Source organism: Bufo bufo, chromosome 2 (genome assembly GCF_905171765.1).
Source record: "Bufo bufo chromosome 2, aBufBuf1.1, whole genome shotgun sequence".
Lineage (NCBI taxonomy): Eukaryota > Metazoa > Chordata > Amphibia > Anura > Bufonidae > Bufo > Bufo bufo.
Genome location: NC_053390.1, coordinates 25,231,264 through 25,255,498, shown reverse-complemented (window position 1 = coordinate 25,255,498; position 24,235 = coordinate 25,231,264). Strand labels below are relative to the sequence as shown.

The following is a 24,235-nucleotide window of genomic DNA, read 5'->3' as shown; positions in this document are numbered from 1 at the left end:
TAGTCATGTTGTAGGAGCCATGAGGAGGTAAGTAGGCACGTTGTACCAGGAGGAAAGGCCCGGAGGAGAGCACATGGCCCCTGAAGGGTTTATTCCCTAAGTGTCTCTCTCCATCCACAGGAGTACACAATAGTGAAGAAGACATCGGGGGACTGTGTGACTCCCATCATCCATCTCCAGGAGTCAGGAGGGCGGAGCAGGACCCCTCACCCCATCACAGAGCCTCCCCCTCACCCCCTGATACATGAGCAGAAGATCCTAGAGCTCACCCACAAGATGATGGAGCTGCTGACTGGAGAGGTGACACTGCTGGGAATGCTGGGAAATTCTCCAGTAACAGCACTGGAGGGGTCTGGGTGATGACGGTGTCATTGTGTTGTCAGGTTCCTATAAGGTGTCAGGACGTCACTGTCTATTTCTCCATGGAGGAGTGGGAGTATATAGAAGGACACCAGGATCTGTACAAGGAGGCCATGATGGAGGAGCACCAGCCTCTTGTATCACAAGGTAAGAGCCGTCATGTGCAGTGTATACACGTGTGTGCAGTGACATGTAATGGAGGAGCACCAGCCTCTTATATCACAAGGTAAGAGCCGTCATGTGCAGTGTATACACGTGTGTGCAGTGACATGTAATGGAGGAGCACCAGCCTCTTATATCACAAGGTAAGAGCCGTCATGTGCAGTGTATACACGTGTGTGCAGTGACATGTAATGGAGGAGCACCAGCCTCTTATATCACAAGGTAAGAGCCGTCATGTGCAGTGTATACACGTGTGTGCAGTGACATGTAATGGAGGAGCACCAGCCTCTTATATCACAAGGTAAGACCCGTCATGTACAGTGTATACACGTGTGTGCAGTGACATGTAATGGAGGAGCACCAGCCTCTTATATCACAAGGTAAGAGCCGTCATGTGCAGTGTATACACGTGTGTGCAGTGACATGTAATGGAGGAGCACCAGCCTCTTATATCACAAGGTAAGACCCGTCATGTGCAGTGTGTGCAGTGACATGTAATGGAGGAGCACCAGCCTCTTATATCACAGGGTAAGAGCCGTCATGTGCAGTGTATACACGTGTGTGCAGTGACATGTAATGGAGGAGCACCAGCCTCTTATATCACAAGGTAAGAGCCGTCATGTGCAGTGTGTACACGTGTGTGCAGTGACATGTAATGGAGGAGCACCAGCCTCTTATATCACAAGGTAAGACCCGTCATGTGCAGTGTGTACAAGTGTGTGCAGTGACATGTAATGGAGGAGCACCAGCCTCTTATATCACAAGGTAAGACCCGTCATGTGCAGTGTGTACAAGTGTGTGCAGTGACATGCAATTCCAACAAACTTTGGGGCGCAGCTTAATCTGTAAGTAAATGTGAATAGTGATGGACGAACATCGATCGGGAAGTTGGAGATCAAATGTTCGCGAACCACGCGTTCGTGGCGGGCCCCCTTCACTTTAATGGCAGGCGAACCTGAAAAACCTCATTCACGTTAATGGCAGGTCATATTTGCAGCCACCAAATACTTACTAGAAGTGCACAAATCGTCCCACAACATAGACAGTGACATACCAGAGGGGTCCCACAAAAAATATGTATTTTATTTAGGGGGCATTTTTATGCATCTTAAAAGGGAAACTCTCAAAAATGTGCCCTGCTGGAGCCTAGAAAAATGTTATTTTAGGCCACGGCAGTACAGGCCCCAAACATTAGGCATTCACCAGACAGAAAAGGCCTTTTATGCCGCTGTGTATATATATATAAGACAAGGACTATTTTTTGTTCTGGGTGATGGCGGATATGTGTGGGCTGGCATGAGGAAATTCAATTACACGTAGTTGTCACAGGTGTTGAATTCCTCCGAGATCCATGCTTCATTCATTTTTAGAAATGTGAGGTAGTTCACACAGTCATGAGCTAGGCGAGTGCGCTTATCAGTCACGATCCCCCCTGCTGCGCTGAACGTACTTTTGGACAGGACACTCGACGAGGGGCAAGCCAAGAGTTCCATGGAAAATTGTGCCAGCTTTGGCCACAGGTCAAGCCTGCACACCCAGTAGTCCAGGGGTTCCTCTCTTCTCAGAGCGTCCACATCGGCCATTAACCCGATGTATTCGGACACCTGTCGGTCTAGGCGTTCCCTGAGGCTGGATCCGGAGGGCGGCTGTCGATGGGTTGGTTGCAAGAATGATCTCATATCTGAAGTGACCAACACATCTTCAAACCGACCTCTTCTTGCAGGCGCAGTAGGATTGGTACCCGCACCTGTTTCACTGTGGGTGGAAATTCCTCTGCCAGCGCCCGCAACAGCAGAATGCAACATCTCTCGCAGCAAGGCCTGGATATGCTGTATTCTGACAGCCCTCTGTGACGCCATTTTGTGTTTGTACTGGGGGTCTAAGTATGTTGCTACCCAGTACTGGTCCTTGCCCTTTATGCTTTTTATATGGGGTCCCTCTTCAAACACTTTAGCATGAAGGCTCCCATTTGCACTAAATTGGAAGCGGTGGAGCGCCCTGGCTCCTGCTCATCGCCCAGGAGAATGTCCTCGGTCTCCTCCCCCCAGCCACGGAACAACACCAGGGATCCCCGAAAAGTTTACAGTCCCCCTCAAAGCCTGCTCTTCTTGCTCCTCCTCCCCCCCCTTCCCCAGCCATCATCCTCCTCTGACTCCTCTTCAGACTCCTGCTGATCAATTACACGACACAATGCACGCTCCAGAAAGAAGGCGTAAGGTACGATGTCACTGATAGCGCCCTGGCTGCGACTGACCAGTTTGGTGATCTCATCAAGTGGCCGCAGAAGTCTGTATGCGTCACGCATGAGCAGCCACTGGCGCGGTGAAAAGAAACCAAGCTCCCCAGAACCTGTCCTTCCGCAGAGTTCGTACAGGTAGTCGTTACGGCTTGTTGCTGCTTTAGCAGCCTATCAAGCATATACAAGGTGGAGTTCCAGCGCATCGGGCAGTCACAAATCAGACGTCTGACGGGCAGGGGGTGTTGCTGCTGAACGTCAGCAAGGCGAGCCATGGCCGTGTAAGATCTTCTAAAATGGCCAGAGATTTTCCTGGCCTGCCGCAAGACGTTCTGGACCCCGGGGTATTTGGCAACAAATCGCTGCACGACTAAATTCACGTGTGTCATTTTGCCCTGTTTCAGCACACTCAGCAGATTGGCACCGTTGTCACACACCACTTTACCAACTGTCAAATTGAGCGGGGTTAACCACTGATCGGCCTGTGACTGCAGAGCTGAAAGCAGTGCAGGACCGGTGTGGCTCTTGCCTTCCAGGCACAACAGCCGCAGCACAGCATGGCAACATCTCACCTGGGACGTCGAATAGGTTCTGGGGAGCTTGGGGGGTGCAGTGGAAGAGGCATTAGCAGTGGAAAAGGAGGAGTCAGCAGAGGAGGAGACGGAGGATGAAGTAGGAGGAGGAAAAAAAGAGGCAGGCCTGCATGCAATCCATGGCGGTAACACCAAATCCACACGGGTGCCACGGGTTACATGCTTGACAGCCGTCAGAAGGTTCACCCAGTGGGCAGTAAAAGTTATGTATCTTCCCTGCCCGTGTTTGCTAGACCACTTGTCTGTGGTCAGATGTATCTTGGCAAAGACAATGTGTGCCAGAGATATATTCACTTGCCGCTGAACGTGGCCATATAGCTCTGGGATGCCCTTCTGGGAGAAATATTTCCTTCCGGGGACCTTCCATTGCGGTGTGCCAATAGCCACAAATTTTCTAAAGGCCTCTGAGTCCACCAGTTTATATGGCAGTAGTTGGAAGGCTAGCAGTTCCGACAAGCCAGCGATCAGCCGTTGGGCAAGAGGGTTTTCCGGTGTCATCATTTTTTAACGCTCGAACATTTGGGCCACGGAAGCCTGCCTTATGCCAGATGAACACGACGACGGCATGGTGGAAGGTGGAGTGGAGGACAAATGAGAGGAGGAGGAGAAGAGGCAGGATGTGGAGCGCAGGGAGTGTGGCGTTGTGGATTCTGATGTCATTGATCCAACTGGGCTCAGTGATGGGAGGCCAGGTGCCTTCTTAAGGTGGTCATCCCTACGTGAGTGTTGGGCTTACTGTGACTTATGCGTTGACAGCACAGGCTACATATGGCAACACCATTGTTAGCAGCTGACATGTTAAAAAAAGACCACACTGCGGAGCCATGTGCCGGCGTCCTGGGAGCGCAAGATGTGACCGTGCATGGTGGATGGCTCGCCTCAGATACATTAGCAGTCTGTTTTTTGCTCCTGTGCACTGCGAGTTCTGCCTGCTTTTCCTCCTTCTCCTCCCTATCTGCTGCTCTGTCTCTCCCTCTGAACTCCCCTCCTCTTCCTCTCTTGTGGGCACCCACGTGACGTCCATTGACACCTCATCATCATCGTCACCTTCACCACCACTGACATTAGAGATCTCCTTGAGCTAATCTGGGTACTGTCGTCAGACCGCTGGGTGGCGGCCGTTGCTACCTCCTCTTCCTCATCCGATGCCAAGAATGGCTGCGCACCAGTAAGGTCTGGGAATGGATGGGAAAATAATTCCTCTGACTCGAGTGGAGGGGCTGTGGTGGTGGTGGTGGTGTCTTTGCGGGTGCACACAGCAGACAGTGAGGAGGGTGCAGATACAGAGGATGAGGAAAGTGCAGAAGCGGAAGGCTGAGTGAGCCACTCAACCAACTCTGGTGCGTCCTTTGACATAATTGCACGCACCTTCTCCAACTTCCCACTTAGGCTCTGGCCTGCTGCACCTGCCCGACCCTTACCACTCCTGCCTCTTCCTCTGCCTGTCATTTTTAAAACAACCCTGTGCCAAAGTCCCTAGAGAAGAGCAGTATTTGTGGAAGCAAGTATATGGAACCCCTTAATCAGTATTTTGTAGAAGCAGGTATATAGAACCCTTTAATCAGTATTTAGTAGAAGCAGGTATATTGCACCCCTCATTCAGTATTTTGTGTAAGCCGGTGTATCACAGGCCTAAATCAATATTTGGTGTAAGCAGGTATATTAATCCTCTCTATCAGTATTTTGTGGAAGCAGGTATATCAGACCCCTCAATCAATATTTTATGGAAACAGGTATATAGAACACCTGAATCAATATTTGGTGAAAGCAGGTATATCGCACCCCTCAATCAGTTTTTTTGGGGGGGGCAACAGGTATATCACACCAGTTGCAATTAGTTATTTCAATAGCGTTTGTCCCTCCCAGTATTGCAGCAGAACCGCACACAACTGCTGCACAATACAAATGCACTATATAAGTATATTACAACCCTCAGTAAGTCACACCTATTGATAGCACACCTATACCAGTCCTTAAAAGGACTTTTGTGGCCCTATTAGCTATCGTTTGGTGTCCCTAACAGCTTGTCCCTGCTCCACACAGCAACCTCTCCCTACACTGGCAAAAGACTGAATGTAAAATGGCGGCCAGATCAGGTTTATTTATAAGGTAGGGGGTATGTCCATGTGCTGAAACGTCTCAATTGTCTGTCCTGTCCCACCTGATGGATGTGTCCCACCTGATGGATGTGTACCGAATTTTGGGGTGTCCGTGACACGGACCCGAACCCGAACATTTTCGTAAAAGTTCGGGTTCGGTGTTCGGCGCTTTCTTGGCGCTTTTTGAAAGGCTGCAAAGCAGCCAATCAACAAGCGTCATACTACTTGCCCCAAGAGGCCATCACAGCCATGCCTACTATTGGCATGGCTGTGATTGGCCAGTGCAGCATGTGACCCAGCCTCTATTTAAGCTGGAGTCACGTAGCGCCGCACGTCACTCTGCTCTGATCAGTGTAGGGAGAGGTTGCAGCAGGTTAACTCAGCAAAAACACTTAATTCAGTGATCGATCTACAGCTGTGGATCATTGAACTGCTGCTATTTAATTGCTCACTGTTTATAGGCTGCCCAGAGCGTTTTTATGTCACTTATTTCTTGGGTGATCGGCGGCCATTTTGTGTCTTGTGGTGCGCCAGCACAAGCTGCCACCAAGTTAACCATTTAACCATCAATAGTGTGGTTATTTTTTTTGCTATATCCTACATCAGGGGCTTGGCTGTGCTTGCTATTTTATTGAGGGGTAAAATACAATTGCCAAAATAGCAGTACCCTAAATCTGGTGTTTCAGCTGTGGCTAGCCAATTGTAATACTGTCTGCTGTCTGGCAAAGGATATATTTTTGTTCTGGGTTGAAATACAATTCCCAAGTTAGCAATTCCCTAAATCAGTGGTTTCTGCTGTATCAGGCCAAGTTTAAATCGATCCATAAAAGGGTATATTAGATTTAAGGTGTGGATAGTGTCATCCTCAATAACTTCACACGCTACCGTGCATTTCCAAGTTTAATTCTATATGTAAACGTATACCTGTCATCCAGGGCCTAAATACTAGGCCTACAATTTATATTCAGCTAAATCTGTCGTTACTGTTGTGCCTGTATTAGTGTAATACGGTACCTAAATAGATAGCCAGATAGTGTTAGGTGTCTGTAAAAAAAGGCCTGAATTTGAATTCAATACATTGGGCCAAATAATTTTTTTCTTATTGTGGTGAACGGTATATTGAGGAAAACATCTAGTAAGGGACGCGGACATGGTCGTGGTGGTGTTAGTGGACCCTCTGGTGCTGGGAGAGGACGTGGCCGTTCTGCCACAGCCACACGTCCTAGTGAACCAACTACCTCAGGTCCCAGTAGCCACCAGAATTTACAGCGATATTTGGTGGGGCCCAATGCCGTTCTAAGGATGGTAAGGCCTGAGCAGGTACAGGCATTAGTCAATTGGGTGGCCGACAGTGGATCCAGCATGTTCACATTATCTCCCACCCTGTCTTCTGCAGAAAGCGCACAGATGGCGCATGAAAACCAAGCCCATCAGTCTGTCACATCACCCTCATGCATATCAGGGAAACTGTCTGAGCCTCAAGTTATGCAGCAGTCTCTTATGCTGTTTGAAGACTCTGCTGCCAGGGTTTCCCAAGGGCATCCACCTAGCCCTTCCCCAGGGGTGGAAGAGATAGAATGCACTAACGCACAACCACTTATGTTTCCTGATGAGGACATGGGAATACCACCTCAGCACGTCTCTGATGATGACGAAACACAGGTGCCAAGTGCTGCGTCTTTCTGCAGTGTGCAGACTGAACAGGAGGTCAGGGATCAAGACTGGGTGGAAGACGATGCAGGGGACAATGAGGTCCTAGACCCCACATGGAATGAAGGTCGTGCCACTGACTTTCAGAATTCAGAGGAAGAGGTAGTGGTGAGACCAAGCCAACAGCGTAGCAAAAGAGGGAGCAATGGGCAAAAGCAGAACACCCGCCGCCAAGAGAGTCCGTCTGCTACTGGCCATCGCCATCTGGGACCGAGCACCCCAAAGGCAGCTTCAAGGAGTTCTCTGGCGTAGCAGTTCTTCAAACAATGTGCTGACGACAAGACCCGAGTGGTTTGCACGCTGTGCCATCTTTGCCTGAAGCGAGGCATTAACGTTCTGAACCTTAGCACAACCTGCATGACCAGGCACCTGCATGCAAAGCATGAACTGCAGTGGAGTAAACACCTTAAAAACAAGGAACTCACTCAGGCTCCCCCTGCTACCTCTTCTGCTGCTGCCGCCGCCTCGGCCTCTTCCTCCGCCTCTGGAGGAACGTTGGCACCTGCCGCCCAGCAAACAGAGGATGTACCAACAACACCACCACCTCCGTCACCAAGCATCTCAACCATGTCACACGGCAGCGTTCAGCTCTCCATCTCACAAACATTTGAGAGAAAGCGTAAATTCCCACCTAGCCACCCTCGATCCCTGGCCCTGAATGCCAGCATTTCTAAACTACTGGCCTATGAAATGCTGTCATTCAGGCTGGTGGACACAGACAGCTTCAAACAGCTCATGTCGCTTGCTGTCCCACAGTATGTTGTTCCCAGCCGCCACTACTTCTCCAAGAGAGTCGTGCCTTCCCTGCACAGCCAAGTATCCGATAAAATCAAGTGTGCACTGCGCAACGCCATCTGTGGCAAGGTCCACCTAACCACAGATACGTGGACCAGTAAGCACGGCCAGGGACGCTATATCTTCCTAACTGCACACTGGTTAATGTAGTGGCGGCTGGTCCCCAGGCGAAGAGCTGTTTGGCGCACGTCCTTCCGCCGCCAAGGATCGCAGGGCAACATTCTTTGCCTCCTCCTCCTACTCGGCTTCCTCCTCCTCTTCTTCCACCTGCTCATCCAGTCAGCCACACACCTTCACCACCAACTTCAGCACAGCCCGGGTAAACGTCAGGAGGCCATTCTGAAACTCATATGTTTGGGGGACAGGCCCCACACCGCACAGGAGTTGTGGCGGGGTATAGAACAACAGACCGACGAGTGGTTGCTGCCGGTGAGCCTCAAGCCCGGCCTGGTGGTGTGCGATAATGGGCGAAATCTCGTTGCAGCTCTGGGACTAGCCGGTTTGACGCACATCCCTTGCCTGGCGCATGTGCTGAATTTGGTGGTGCAGAAGTTCATTCACAACTACCCCGACATGTCAGAGCTGCTGCATAAAGTGCGGTCCGTCTGTGCGCGCTTCCGGCGTTCACATCCTGTCGCTGCTCGCATGTCTGCGCTACAGCGTAACTTCGGCCTTCCCGCTCACCGCCTCATATGCGACGTGCCCACCAGGTGGAACTCCACCTTGCACATGCTGGACAGACTGTGCGAGCAGCAGCAGGCCATAGTGGAGTTTCAGCTGCAGCACGCATGGGTCAGTCGCACTGCGGAACAGCACCACTTCACCACCAATGACTGGGCCTCCATGCGAGACCTGTGTGCCCTGTTGCGCTGTTTCGAGTACTCCACCAACATGGCCAGTGGCGATGACGCCGTTATCAGCGTTACAATACCACTTCTATGTCTCCTTGAGAAAACACTTAGGGCGATGATGGAAGAGGAGGTGGCCCAGGAGGAGGAGGAAGAGAGGTCATTTTTAGCACTTTCAGGCCAGTCTCTTAGAAGTGACTCAGGGGGAGTTTTTTTGCAACAGCAGAGGCCAGGTACAAATGTGGCCAGCCAGGGCCCACTACTGGAGGACGAGGAGGAGGTGGAGGAGGATGAGGATGAAGCATGTTCACAGCGGGGTGGCACCCAACGCAGCTCGGGCCCATCACTGGTGCGTGGCTGGGGGCAAACGCAGGACGATGACGATACGCCTCCCTCAGAGGACAGCTTGTCCTTACCTCTGGGCAGCCTGGCACACATGAGTGACTACATGCTGCAGTGCCTGCGCAACGACAGCAGAGTTGCCCACATTTTAACGTGTGCGGACTACTGGGTTGCCACCCTGCTGGATCCACGGTACAAAGACAATGTGCCCACCTTACTTTCTGCACTGGAGCGTGAAAGGAAGATGCGCGAGTACAAGCGCACATTGGTAGACACGCTACTGAGAGCATTCCCAAATGTCACAAGGGAACAAGTGGAAGCCCAAGGCGAAGGCAGAGGTGGAGCAAGAGGTCGCCAACGCAGCTGTGTCACGGCCAGCTCCTCTGAGGGCAGCGTTAGCATGGCAGAGATGTGGAAAAGTTTTGTCAACACGCCACAGCTAACTGCACCACCACCTGATACGGAACGTGTTAGCAGGAGGCAACATTTCACTAACATGGTGGAACAGTACGTGTGCACACCCCTCCACGTACTGACTGATGGTTCGGCCCCATTCAACTTCTGGGTCTCCAAATTGTCCACGTGGCCAGAGCTAGCCTTTTATGCATTGGAGGTGCTGGCCTGCCCGGCGGCCAGCGTTTTGTCTGAACGTGTATTCAGCACAGCAGCGGGCGTCATAACAGACAAACGCAGCCGCCTGTCTACAGCCAATGTGGACAAGCTGACGTTCATAAAAATGAACCAGGCATGGATCCCACAGGACCTGTCCATCCCTTGTGCAGATTAGACATTAACTACCTTCCCTTAACCATATATTATTGTACTCCAGGGCACTTCCTCATTCAATCCTATTTTTATTTTCATTTTACCATTATATTGCGGGGCAACCCAAAGTTGAATGAACCTCTCCTCTGTCTGGGTGCCGAGGCCTAAAAATATCTGACAGTGGCCTGTTCCAGTGTTGGGTGACGTGAAGCATGATTCTCTGCTATGACATGAAGCCTGAATCTCTGCTATGGGACCTCTCTCCTCTGTCTGGGTGCCGGGGCCTAAATACACTGCTCAAAAAAATAAAGGGAACACAAAAATAACACATCCTAGATCTGAGTTAATTAAATATTCTTCTGAAATACTTTGTTCTTTACATAGTTGAATGTGCTGACAACAAAATCACACAAAAATGAAAAAAATGGAAATCAAATTTTTCAACCCATGGAGGTCTGGATTTGGAGTCACACTCAAAATTAAAGTGGAAAAACACACTACAGGCTGATCCAACTTTGATGTAATGTCCTTTAAACAAGTCAAAATGAGGCTCAGTAGTGTGTGTGGCCTCCACGTGCCTGTATGACCTCCCTACAATGCCTGTGCATGCTCCTGATGAGGTGGCGGACGGTCTCCTGAGGGATCTCCTCCCAGACCTGGACTAAAGCATCTGCCAACTCCTGGACAGTCTGTGGTGCAACGTGACATTGGTGGATAGAGCGAGACATGATGTCCCAGATGTGCTCAATTGGATTCAGGTCTGGGGAATGGGCGGGCCAGTCCATAGCATCAATGCCTTCATCTTGCAGGAACTGCTGACACACTCCAGCCACATGAGGTCTAGCATTGTCTTGCATTAGGAGGAACCCAGGGCCAACCGCACCAGCATATGGTCTCACAAGGGGTCTGAGGATCTCATCTCGGTACCTAATGGCAGTCAGGCTACCTCTGGCGAGCACATGGAGGGCTGTGCGGCCCTCCAAAGAAATGCCACCCCACACCATTACTGACCCAATGCCAAACCGGTCATGCTGGAGGATGTTGCAGGCAGCAGAACGTTCTCCACGGCGTCTCCAGACTCTGTCACGTCTGTCACATGTGCTCAGTGTGAACCTGCTTTCATCTGTGAAGAGCACAGGGCGCCAGTGGCGAATTTGCCAATCTTGGTGTTCTCTGGCAAATGCCAAACGTCCTGCACGGTGTTGGGCTGTAAGCACAACCCCCACCTGTGGACGTCGGGCCCTCATATCACCCTCATGGAGTCGGTTTCTGACCGTTTGAGCAGACACTTGCAGGGCTCTGACAGTGCTCCTCCTGTTCCTCCTTGCACAAAGGCGGAGGTAGCGGTCCTGCTGCTGGGTTGTTGCCCTCCTACGGCCTCCTCCACGTCTCCTGATGTACTGGCCTGTCTCCTGGTAGCGCCTCCATGCTCTGGACACTACGCTGACAGACACAGCAAACCTTCTTGCCAAAGCTCGCATTGATGTGCCATCCTGGATAAGCTGCACTACCTGAGCCACTTGTGTGGGTTGTAGACTCTGTCTCATGCTACCACTAGAGTGAAAGCACCGCCAGCATTCAAAAGTGACCAAAACATCAGCCAGGAAGCATAGGAACTGAGAAGTAGTCTGTGGTCACCACCTGCAGAACCACTTCTTTTATTGGGGGTGTCTTGCTAATTGCCTATAATTTCCACCTGTTGTCTATCCCATTTGCACAACAGCATGTGAAATTGATTGTCACTCAGTGTTGCTTCCTAAGTGGACAGTTTGATTTCACAGAAGTGTAATTGACTTGGAGTTACATTGTGTTGTTTAAGTGTTCCCTTTATTTTTTGGAGCAGTGTATATGACAATGGACTGTTCCAGCTTTGGCTGACGTGAAGCCTGATTCTCTGCTATGACATGAAGCCTGAATCTCTGTTATGGGACCTCTCTCCTCTGTCTGGGTGCCGGGGCCTAAATATATGACAATGGACTGTTCCAGTTTTGGCTGACGTGAAGCCTGATTCTCTGCTATGACATGAAGACTGATTCTCTGCTGACATGAAGCCTGATTCTCTGCTATGACATGAAGACTGATTCTCTGCTGACATGAAGCCTGATTCTCTGCTATGGGACCTCTCTCCAATTGATATTGGTTAATTTTTATTTATTTTATTTTTATTCATTTCCCTATCCACATTTGTTTGCAGGGGATTTAACTACATTTTGCTGCCTTTTGCAGCACTCTAGCCCTTTCCTGGGCTGTTTTACAGCCTTTTTAGTGCCGAAAAGTTTGGGTCCCCATTGACTTCAATGGGGTTCGGGTTCGGGACGAAGTTCGGGTCGGGTTCGGATCCTGAACCCGAACATTTCCGGGAAGTTCGGCCGAACTTCTCGAACCCGAACATCCAGGTGTTCGCTCAACTCTAGTCATGGGTCAAAGTTCAGCGCAATGCAAAAGAATATGGCACGTGCGAATATCGCCGCATGTTTGGCGAACAAGCAAAATTAGCTTCAAAACGACTGCCGGGCGAACCGCAAGGCCATCTCTAAATGTGAATAAGAACTAAATGTAATGATCTGTAAATCTCATGGTTCCAGGTTTTCTTTACAATAGATGATAGAACAGATGATGAAAGTGAGACATTTTACCAATTCATAAAAAAACATAACGTATCTCAAGATGTTAGTACAGAGGCAACAAAAGGCTGAAAAAATAAGCAGTGCTAATAAAAAACTGCTGGAGGAGCAATGTGCAACTAAGGCCTCATGCACACGGCCATTGTGCGTCCGCTCTGTGCATTGGGGACCGCAATTTGAGGTCCCCAATGCATGGGCAACGTCTGTGCGGCGGCCGTGAAGGATCCAGACCCATTCAACTTGAATAAATCCAAGATCCGTCGGCACCCCAAAAAAATTGAATGGGTGAATGGCCGTATGCGGGCCGCAATGCAGCCGTGTGCATGAGGCCTAAGTGACATGACCGGGTATAAAGAGAGGCAGAGTCTCAGAAAACCCCTAAAAATACACTACACAGCTACTAATAGTAGAAAACAAGTTTATTGTACAATTACCAAATATAATAAAATACATGTTTATGTGGCTATACAGACACAGGACAAAAAACAAGGACTACATAAACTTTGTCAATAAATAATTGCAGATAATCCCAAACACTCCCAGGCTACCTGCAAGAGAGAATCTCACTATACAGGTATATAAAGTGCACAGTGCATAAGGGTGAGAGTAGCCAAGGGACAATCAACTGCCATTTGTATACAGACCAGTGTAGTCCAAGCCCCGACGCGCGTTTCGCTGTCGTTTCCTCAAGGGGTAGAGATGGACTTTGTTCTGTGGTCTTAAAAAAAACATTATTTGGGGAATGAATGCTAAACATCTGAGTCGAGAAGGCTGCTAGCCAATCGAATACAAGCCGGCATGATTGACAGGTATTGTTATGTGGCATGTGATGTCACATCCAATCATAATGTGTGCCGCCCACATTACTATGTAAGTGCAGAAACCCATTGCCTAATTCAGTGAACCGGTCCCATATCAAGAGAAAATCGCAACAAGTGCCGCTTACAATAAAAAAAATTTAACCAGAGTGTATATAGGAAGGAGGGGGGAGGAATCGGAGCCGTGTATGTTCGCGGCGGAGCGTCCGCGTCACACAGGACATGTGACACATCCGCAACCAAGGACCTTCCACACCCTTATGCACTGTGCACTTTATATACCTGTATAGTGAGATTCTCTCTTGCAGGTAGCCTGGGAGTGTTTGGGATTATCTGCAATTCGTTTTTGACAAAGTTTATGTACGGTAGTTTTTGTTTTTTTGTCCTGTGTCTGTATAGCCACATATAAATGTATTTTATTATAATTGGTAATTTTACAATAAACTTGTTTTCTACTATTAGTAGCTGTGTAGTGTATTTTTAGGGGTTATCCGCTTTGTAGCTACCTCACAGCCATTACTTTAGAGCCAGTGCTCTTATATTGGTGTTGTAGAGCATCATACATAACAATGATGCTGTGCCCGTCGGGCCGCCCGCGGGAATATTGTCCTGTTCTCATAAGATCATGAGTGCGGAACAATAGTCCCGAGGGCAGCCTGTAGCGCACAGCATTATTGTAATCTATGATGCTGTGCGCTCCCCTGCGCACGATCGATGCCACTCGGAGACATATGGGCCGCTCATGGACCTTATGTCTTGGAGGACATACGGCCGTGTGCAAGAGGCCTAGAGTTGAGGAACCTTTAATTTCCCACCATCTACAGGACATATTATCATCAAAAGGTTCAGGGAATCTGGAGAAATCCATGTGTACAAGGCCGATGGTCAGTATTGGATGCTCGTGGTCTACGGGCCTTCGTGCAGCACTGCGTTAATAACAGGCTGATTCTGTACTGGACATCACTGCATGGGCTCAGGAACATTCCAGAAATCACTGTCTGTGACCACAGTTCACCATGTAATCCACAAATGCAAGTTTTTTTTATCTGTGTCCGTTCCATTTTTTTTGCGGCCCATATGCGGAACCATTTATTTCAATGGGGCCACAAGCAAAACGGAAATTAATCCGTGTGCATTCCGTGTCTGTATGTCCATTCCACAAAAAAATAGAACATGTCCTATTATCATCCGTTTTGCGGACAGAGATAGGACATTTCTGCAGGAGACAAAAATAAATGGTGGCGTGCCCTCGGGCAGAATCTGTGTTTTGCGAATCTGCAGACGTGCATGAGCCGTAAAGCTGAGAATTAGTCTTATGTAAATACAATCCAGAAACACCGCCGTTTTCTCTGGGCCAAAGCTCATTTACAATGGAGGCAAAATGGAAAACTGTTCTGTGGTACTTCCCAAAAAAGGTAATAAAAGTGATCAAAAAAGTCGCATGTACGCCAAAATAGTACCAATCAAACCATCATCTCATCCCGCAAAAATCATATCCTACCCAAGATAATCACCCAAAAACTGAAAAAACTATGGCTCTTAGACTATGTTTTTTTTTGTTTCAGAAATGAAATCATTGTGTAAAACTTAAATAAATAAATAAAAAGTATACATATTAGGTATCGCCGCGTCCGTATCGACCGGCTCTATAAAAATATCATATGACCTAACCCCTCAGGTGACCACCGTAAAAAAAAAAAAAAAAAAACGGTGTAAAAAAGCAATTTTTTGTCATCTTAAGTCACAAAAAGTGTAATAGCAAGCCTGTAGACCTACAGATTCCCATATCAGACCAGACCCTCATTAGACCTCCAGACCCGCATATCGGACCTCAGACCAGACCTCCATTAAATATCAGACCAGACCCCCCCCCCATATCAGACCTCAGATCAAATTTTAAAATAAATAAATTAACTTACCTCTCCTTCTGCCACTCTCCTGTTCCGGTGGTCTCTCAGCTCTCTTCTCTTCTAAGGGCCTGAGCTGCACAGTCACCTCACTGCCTGCGGCGTCTGGTCACAGTGCCCTCTGTATGTCCTGACACTGCAGGCAGCCAGGACACAGCAGTACGGGCCTTGAGAAAAGCAGGCAGGGTGGAGGGCTAAGTACAGCACTTCACTCCCCCACCTCCTAGAGACTAGTGAGTGCTTCCATAATGGAAGCGCTGCATCTTATAAAGGGAAAAGTACAGCACCACTGGCTTAGGGGCCCAGTTGCAACTGCAACCACTGTGACCCCTATAACTATGCCAGTGAAGAATGTTATACTTTGTCTACTCTGTGGTTTGAAAAAAAATAATCCAATTTTTATCTTCATAGAGAATCCCTGTAAGAATTCTGAGGAAAATTTTTTAATTTTATAAATTTATAAAGTAGAAGATGAAGACATCATGCAGCACTGTCATGCAGTGTTATAGAAATCTTTATAAAGCGGGAATTACACTTGCAGTTTTTGTTGCAGTTTTTGGAACCAAAGCCAGAAGTGCATGCAAACCGAATGACTTACTGTATTCACATCCAGCCTAATAGGAATGTCATAAGTTTGTCTGCTCTATTGTTTGAGGGGGGGAAAAAATCACACATTCCAATTTTTTTCTTCACAGAGAATCCAAATAAGAATTTTGAGGAAAACGTCATGTTATCATTAAATTATAATGTAGAAGATGAAGATATCAAGCTGCACTCTACAGGAGAAAGCCTCATTGCCCTTAATGTACATCCAGGACTTCATAGTACAGATCTGTCATATTATCCCTCTAATCATGAGGAACCTTTTCCTGACCAATCACAGATTGTTACCTCAAGTATAGGTCAGAAAAGGGGTGAAAGGTTTAATTGTGGTAAAGAGTTCACAAAAAGCTTAGGTCTTTCTACACAAAGCAGTCATACAGAAGAGAAGTCATATTTATGTTCAGAATGTGGAATATGTTTTATACAAAAATCAAAGCTTGTTGCACATAAGAGAATTCACATAGGAGAGAAACCGTATTCATGTTCCGAATGTGGCAAATGTTATACAGATAAATCTATTCTTGTTAGACATGAAAGATGTCACACAGAGGAGAAACCATATTCATGTTCAAAATGTGGGAAATGTTTTACAGATAAATCATATCTTGTTACTCATAAGAGAAATCACACAGGAGAGAAACTGTACTCATGTTCAGAATGTGGGAAACTTTTTACACAGAAATCATGTCTTGTTATACATAAGAGAAGTCACACAGGAGAGAAGCCATTTTCATGTTCAGAATGTGGGAAATGTTTTACACAAAAAACACATCTTGTTACACATGAGAGAAGTCACACAGGACGGAAACCATATTCATGTTCAGAATGTGAGAAATGTTTTACACATAAATCAAATCTTGTTAAACATAAGAGAATTCACACAGGAGAGAAGCCATTTTCATGTTCAGAATGTGGGAAATGTTTTACACAGAAATCAAATCTTGTTAAACATAAGAGAATTCACACAGGAGAAAAGCCATTTTCATGTTCAGAATGTAGCAAATGTTTTACACAGAAAGCACATCTTGTTGAACATAAGAAAAGTCACACAGGGGAGAAGCCATTTTCATGTTCAGAATGTGGCAAATGTTTTAAAGAGAAAGCATATCTTGTTAAACATGAGAGAATTCACACAGGGGAGAAACCATTTTCATGTTCAGAATGTGGCAAATGTTTTAAAGAGAAAGCATATCTTGTTGAACATAAGAGAATTCACACAGGGGAGAAACCATTTTCATGTTCAGAATGTGGCAAAGGTTTTACACAAAAAACACATCTTGTTGCACATGAGAGAATTCACACAGGGGACAAACCATATTCTTGTTCAGAATGTGGTAAATGTTTTTCATTGAATTCAAGTCTTTTTAGTCATAAGGGAATTCATGTAGGAGAGATGCTATATTCATGTTCAGAATGTGGGAAATGTTTTAAGCAAAAAAAAAATCTTGTTAAACATGAGAGAACTCACATAGAAGAGAAGCCATATTCACGTTCCAAGATGAGGGAAGTTTTACACGGAAATCAAATCTAGTTGAAGATGAGCGAAGTCACACAGCAGAGAATCTGTAATGCTGTAAAAGCAAGATAAAATTTTAATCCTATGTTATTCACAAACATTCAAATTGGGGCTACATGGCAACATGTGTCACAAAACAACAGGTCTCAGAATAGGCAGACAACTTCTCTATGAATTGTTATATTTTATATCTGCTGTTTGGCTGTAAAAAAAAACAACCAAATTGCAGGCAAGATACAGTTCTGCGTGACTTGCATTCTATGATGACCTTTATACAACCTGTGTCCAAAATCCAAGTGTTGGACTTTTTGTGACCGCCAAAGCAACTCATATTGTAACCTCTTTGACAATCATTAGATGCAGTATCACAATGTGACATAACGATCTTCATATTACATGACATATGTCACCATTGGCTCAAGCCTAACAGCCTTTAAGAATGATTGTTTTTTATCCTGCAAGTTGATCCAGAGGAAGGCAAAATAAAAACTGTCATGTACAAGCCAATTTTCTCCACTTAAGAGGGAAAAAATTCCTTCCCTACTCCAAGTAGGCAATCAGAATCACTCCCTGGATCAACGACCCCTCTCTAGTAGCTATAGCCTGTAATATTATTATCGAGAGCCGCCCTCCGGATCCAGCCTCAGTGAACGCCTAAACAGACAGGTGTCCGAATACATCGGGTTAACAGCCGATGTGGACGCTCTGAGAAGCGAGGAACCCCTGGACTACTGGGTGTGCAGGCTTGACCTGTGGCCAGAGCTGGCACAATTTGCCATGGAACTCTTGGCTTGCCCCTCGTTGAGTGTCCTGTCCGAAAGGACGTTCAGCGCAGCAGGGCAGATCGGTCCTTGCCTTATGTATATACAGCGGCATAAAAGGCCTTTTATGTCAAGTGAATGCCTAATTTTTGGGGCCTGTACTGGCCAACAGTTACATATTTGTCCTGTGATCGCCTAATGTACCTCCAGCCACAGAATCCAAAGTTCTTTGCTGTCAGGTGAATGCCTATTGGCTAATTTTTGGGGCCTGTACTGGCCGACAGTAAAACATTTTTTATCTCTAGACACATAATCACACCCCTGTCTCACTCCTCTGCCTCTCATTATGGTGGCGTATGAACCGCATTCACCATAAGGACCTTCTAATGTCACAGGGTCATGTGACTGTGCCCCCCACCCCGTACTGTGCCCCTGTATACCCTGTATTGTGCCCTCTTACCACACCTTGTGCAGTGCCCCTAGTCATTCCCTGTACTGTGCCCTCTTATACCCTTTTATACGGTCACGGTATGGCGGTGTTATCCGGTCACTGTACAGAGGTGTTATCTGGTCAATGTATGGTAGTGGTATCCAATAACTGGATGGCAATAACTGTATCCCTTTCCCTGCCCATGCCATCCTTTTTTAGACCTGGCATGAGCGAGAAAAATATGCAGATTGCGGTGCTAAGGACCTTTGCGCCACAATCTGTGTCAGAAATACGCCTAACATAGACGTATTTCTATATAATAAATGACCAGCTAATTGTATTATTTTTCGGGGGTAGGGCTAATATCTTTACATTATATAGATTCTAGTGTATTATACTGTGCCCTGTATTTCCCAGTAGAAAATGATCTTTGGGAAACATAGTCTTCATCCCTGACCACCAGGACCAGGTAGCGCTCTGTCAGTACATGGCGGCCTCCCCTCTCGGCCATGCTGCTCCTCTGTGTACTGGTGCTTATTCTGACACTAGGGCTGGGTTCACATCCTATTTTTGCCATCCATTTAATGCATACCAAAAATGTATGCGTTAAGAGATGCCTCAGACTGATGCCGTACTTTCATTATATAGTTCCATGGTAGAAAAAAAAATGATGTTAACGTATGCATTTTTTTAATGGCGTATACAAAAACGTTGAGTGCTACATGTTTGTATACATCAAACCGATAGCAAATACATTTTTTCTAGGGTACAGCAGGGCACATTTTTGAGAGTTTCCCTTTAAGACGCAAAAATATGGCCCCTGATTAAAATACATATTTTTTGTAAAATTCATGTTCATACGTGCTAGCGTGCTAGCCAATGAACTATTATGAAGCATAAAGTGGTGTAAAGGTGGATTTACACGGTCCGATTGTCAGGCAGATTATCGGGACCGAACATTCCTGCAAACTCTTGTTCTTGACAATTTGCCTTTCTAAATGCGCCGTTGATCACCCGATGAACGAGCGAAACACTTGTTCCTCAGGTGATCCTGTCATCGTTATATAACCGTTAGTGTGGTGTCCACTTGATTTTATAGATAAGCAATTCCATTAAGCCTTGTAGGAAGGCGCAAGGGGCCGTCATTGACGGAAGGTATGTGTCACCGAGGCTCCTGGCCTCGATGAGGTAATAGCCGGTAATTTCAAGGGTCAGCGGCAGCTAGTGTTGATTGACAATGTTTTCTGTTATTATGACTGTAAAGCCGATCCGGGCCGGCTCTTACTGGGAGTAGCCAAAGTGCTGGGTGGATTACTCTTCTCTGACAGTGGAGCACTGTCAGACTCTGTTTGGGAACTGAGAACTTGTGCCAGGCTAAAAGGCTGAGAGATGCCTTCTGGGAAAGAGGCCCTAAAGCCTGCTGTGGATTGCGGGTGGAAAAACTGGTGACCAGTTGAAAGCTTTTGTTCTGTGGACTTTTTATGGTGTGAACAAACACCAAGACTGCAAACCGTTACTTTTTGTTTTCTCTTATGTGTGAATAAAACACTGAACTGTTTAAGTTAAAGACTTTGTGGTTACCTCTGTACTGCGTCCGCTAGCCTGTCTACCAGAACAAATCCCAACAATTGGTGTCGAATGCGGGCAAACGCAGTTAGGCAGGCCTGAAGGCCGAAAAGTTTTTGTTTTCCTGGGCACAAGTGCATGTCCTATATTAAGCCGGCAAGGTTACGACCCATGTCCCCTGACAAAATGGAGGCGGTCGTGAAAGCCCTCGTGGAAGCTAACTTGCAGCAGCGGGAGGCTAACAAGCAGCAGCAGGAAACCAACCAGCTGCTATTAAAACATGTGATGGCGTTGCAAGCAGCAGGAGCGTGCCAGAATGTCCACGATGCCCGGAAAGCTGTCCGTGCGGCGATCCCTAAGATAACCCCCTCAGATGACGTCAAGACCTATCTGACGGTGTTCGAAAAGGTGACCGTGATGGAGATGTTACCCCAAGACCAGTAAGTGTTTTTCAATCTCCACGATGATCAAGCAGCCGACTACCCAATCACAAAAGTTGAGATCCTGGCGAGACTCGGGGTGAATGTATTTGACCGGGCCCAGCGGGTGCATCAGTGGGAATTTAACCCGGCTGAACCCGCCAGACCACAATATTATGACCTGATACACCGGTTGCAAAAATGGCTGCAGCCTGACATACTGACTCCCGCTGGTATTCTGGACCGTCTGTTGGTGGATGTGTTTTGGAGGGCTTTGCCGTACCCTCTCCAGCATTGGATCGGCCAGGTGTCTCCTGGAAATGCTTTATAGATGGTCGACCTGGTGGAGCGCTACGAGACCACCAGAAATCTGCAGGGGGTTCTTTTGGGAGGGGGCCAGTCAAAACCTGGAAATCTCCACCCCAGACCTGGCAGCTGGTGCCAGCCAAACCCGCCCGGGACGAACCCCCTGCAGTCCCAGCCTCGGTGGTCTGCTGGCAGTGTCACGAGCCTGCACACATAAAGGCCAACTGTCCCCATCGGGGTGAACCCATGGATACCAACTATGGCTACCGCCACTCATTGTATGCCAGGAAGCTATGTACCACAGGAACCTCCGAGATTATAGACAATAGCCACCTGTGCTAGGTGGAAGTGGGGGACACTCTGGCGGTGGCACTGCTGGATTCAGGAAGCCTGGTCGCCCTGGTGCGGCCCGCCGAGTATACTGGCCGAAAGGTCAGCATTGTGTACATTCATGGAGATTTAAGGGACTATCCCACCGCCCTGGTCTCTCTATCAACAGTGGCCGGCAGGTGGACTCATGAGGTGGCCGTCGCCACAAAATTACAGTATGAACTAATAATTGGGAGAGACTTCCCCGGTTTCCCGGCACTATGGCCGGAAACGAAAGTTACCGATACCCGTTAAACAGATGTAACCCTAGCAGAGTGGCCCAGCTCAGGATGGAGACCAGAACCCTGGTAACCTGAGTCCGAAGGGTGTAGTGCTGACCGCCACTTTGGTGGAAGAGGGGGAGACAACCCCGCTAAGTGTGATGGTGGGAGACATGGACGACCTGCCGCCGGGTCCTGAGCTGGCAGACCTCAATGTCTCCGGGGATAATTTTGGTACAGCACAACACCGGACGCCAACCCTATCAAGAGCCTGGGCAAATGTATAAATAATAGATGGGGAACCACAACAACCGGGGACAGAGTCAGTGTTCCCCCGTTTTGAGGTTCATCAACATATGTTATATTGGGTAAACCAGCTGCGAGGTGAATCTATTGAACAGTTGCCCCAGGCTTATCGCAAACTCATGTTAGAGTTAGCCCACCAGCATGTTCTCGGGGGTCATCTGGGAATGCAGAAAACACAGGACTGGATACTACAACGGTTTTCCTGGCCCAGTGTGTTCAGAGAGGTAGAAGAATATTGTAAGTCTTGTCCAACCTGCCAGATAACGAGCCCCCGTCCACATTTCTGTAGTCTTCTGGTACCCCTCTCTATTATCGAGGTCCCATTCAAGCGAATCGCTATGGATCTCGTAGGCCCGGTACCGAAGTCCGCTAGAGGGCACCAACACATCTTGGTCGTCCTCTAATACGCCACTCGTTACCCGGAGGCGGTGCCACTGCGTCATACATCAGCCAAACTCATAGCTAGTTCTGACTGACCAAGGGACCCTGGTTATGTCCAAGGTCATGAGGGAACTCTGGCCTGCTAGAGAGGTTTAATCAAACATTTAAAAATATGTTAAAAAGAGTGGTGTCTAAGGATGGAAGGGATTGGGATCTTCTGCCCTATCTCATGTTCGCAGTGCGAGAGGTGCCCCAGGCTTCCACTGGGTTCTCGCCCTTCCAACTGCTATATGGCAGACACCCTCGCGGTCTGTTGGACGTGGCCAAAGAGGCGTGGGAACAACAACCCACACCGCACAAAAGTCTGGTTGAGTACGTCACCTAGATGCAAGGACAGATATAAACAGTTTTACCTCTGGTTAGGGAGAATATGGAGGCAGCGCAACAAGCCCAGAGTAGGGTATATGTGGCGAAACCAACCTCGCCACTGGGTTTTGGAGGGGCCTGTTTGCCAGCCTCTTGCCTCAGGATTATGGCCCATACTAACTTTAAAGGAGAAGACAGACCGGCCGCACAGCTTAAATCTGTGGAACTGTTTTGGGCAGGAAAGCCATGCTTGCGGTCGGCCAAATGTGACTTCCATGGAATTCGGGAACCCCTGCTCGGATCTGGGTGATTTTTGGATATGTTGTTCACCCAGATCAGAGCTATCCATGGATATATACATTATGGGGATATGTGGGGTTTTGAGGTGTGTGACAGAACCATCTGTCTTTGGAATTGTAGTGTATGTTAAGTGAGGGTACCCAGATAGCTAATTTTATTGTATTCGTGTAGTCTGAGTGCCATTCACCTAATAATATGCACTCACACTGGAGCTATCTGGGGATATGTTAAATGTCTGTATTTACTGTAAGGGTTGTGACATTGTATGTTTAAATGGTGATTTCTGTCCTGTTGTCCCCTCATGTGTATTGGCGATTTCCCTTTGTCCTGAGAGATAATTGAATTACTCCTCGGGTGTCTCCAGGGCAGAGAGGAGGAAACCATGATGCATTGTGGGAATGTATTGTGTCTGTGTATCCTGAATTGCTGCATATCTGTCCTGTGTCACAGTCTTCCATATGGTCCCCTAGGGGAGTGTCCACCAGATGGGGACCTACATAAATACGGGCGGGTAGCCCTCAATAAAGAGTTCCTGTTTTTTCCTTCATCATGTTGAGGCTGGTGTTTGGGTAACTGATCGACACTGGGGGATTGCTATACGTTGAAGATTTGCTATACTCCCCTGGCTATAACTACTAGCTCTTGTAAGAGAGAGATTCACCCACTGGAGCCTGGAGCCTTGTCGTAGGTCCAGGGTGGGTAGGAGACGGTGAGACCTCAACCAAGCTTCGGCGGTTCGTGGGGTCTGCAGCGCTTATGGTGTCAAGTGGAGTGCTTGGAGTCCTCGGGAAGCACTAGGAGCATCATTCGACGGAGGTACCCAGTCAGGGTGCCAGGAGATCCGTTACAGTATATAATCGGCAGGCACAGGTCCAGAACTTTAACCCGGGTGATCAGGTATTAGTTCTGGTACCAACCGTAGACAGTAAGTTCCGAGCTAGGTGGCAGGGGCCCTACGAGGTACTTTAAAAAATTGGAGAGGTAGATCACAAGGTACACCAGCCAGGGATGCGAAAGCCGGAGCAGGTGTACCATGTGAATCTGCTCAAACCATGGAAAGATAGGGAAACCTGTACTGAAGACAGCCCACGAACAGGGTTTCTAGGGGAAGCAGTTTCGGCCCCTCTGTCTGAAGCATGGGAAGCGGCTGCCACAGTGAAAATTGCTGACAGTCTCTTCTCTAAACAGGCTCAGGAAGCCATGGAGTTCATTAGTTGGAACACGGATGTGTTCTCAGACCTCCCTGGACGCACGTCCATAATCCATTATCATTATCATTGAGCCTCAGGCAAAAGTCCAGTTAAAACCGTACCGGGTACCCGAGGCTCGGCGACAAGCCATCGCGGAGGAAGTGCAGCTAATGCTGCAGTTAGACGTTATTGAGGAGTTCAAAAGTGAATAGGCCAGTCTGATAGTCTTAATACCCAAGCCG

At 47.8% G+C, this 24,235-nt stretch overlaps 2 protein-coding genes across 2 annotated transcripts in view; both read left to right on the top strand.

The window, feature by feature from the left end:
- Positions 1-24,235, top strand: part of LOC120991124 (zinc finger protein 585A-like) — a 2,129,672-nt gene that overhangs the window by 99,782 nt on the left and 2,005,655 nt on the right. The window lies entirely within an intron of this gene.
- Positions 452-17,282, top strand: LOC120991895 (zinc finger protein OZF-like; the record flags this gene model as incomplete). The annotated part of the gene is made up of 2 exons (XM_040420635.1): positions 452-507; positions 15,955-17,282. Coding segments are annotated over exons 1-2 (1,362 nt in total), but the record flags the coding sequence as incomplete, so codon positions are not given.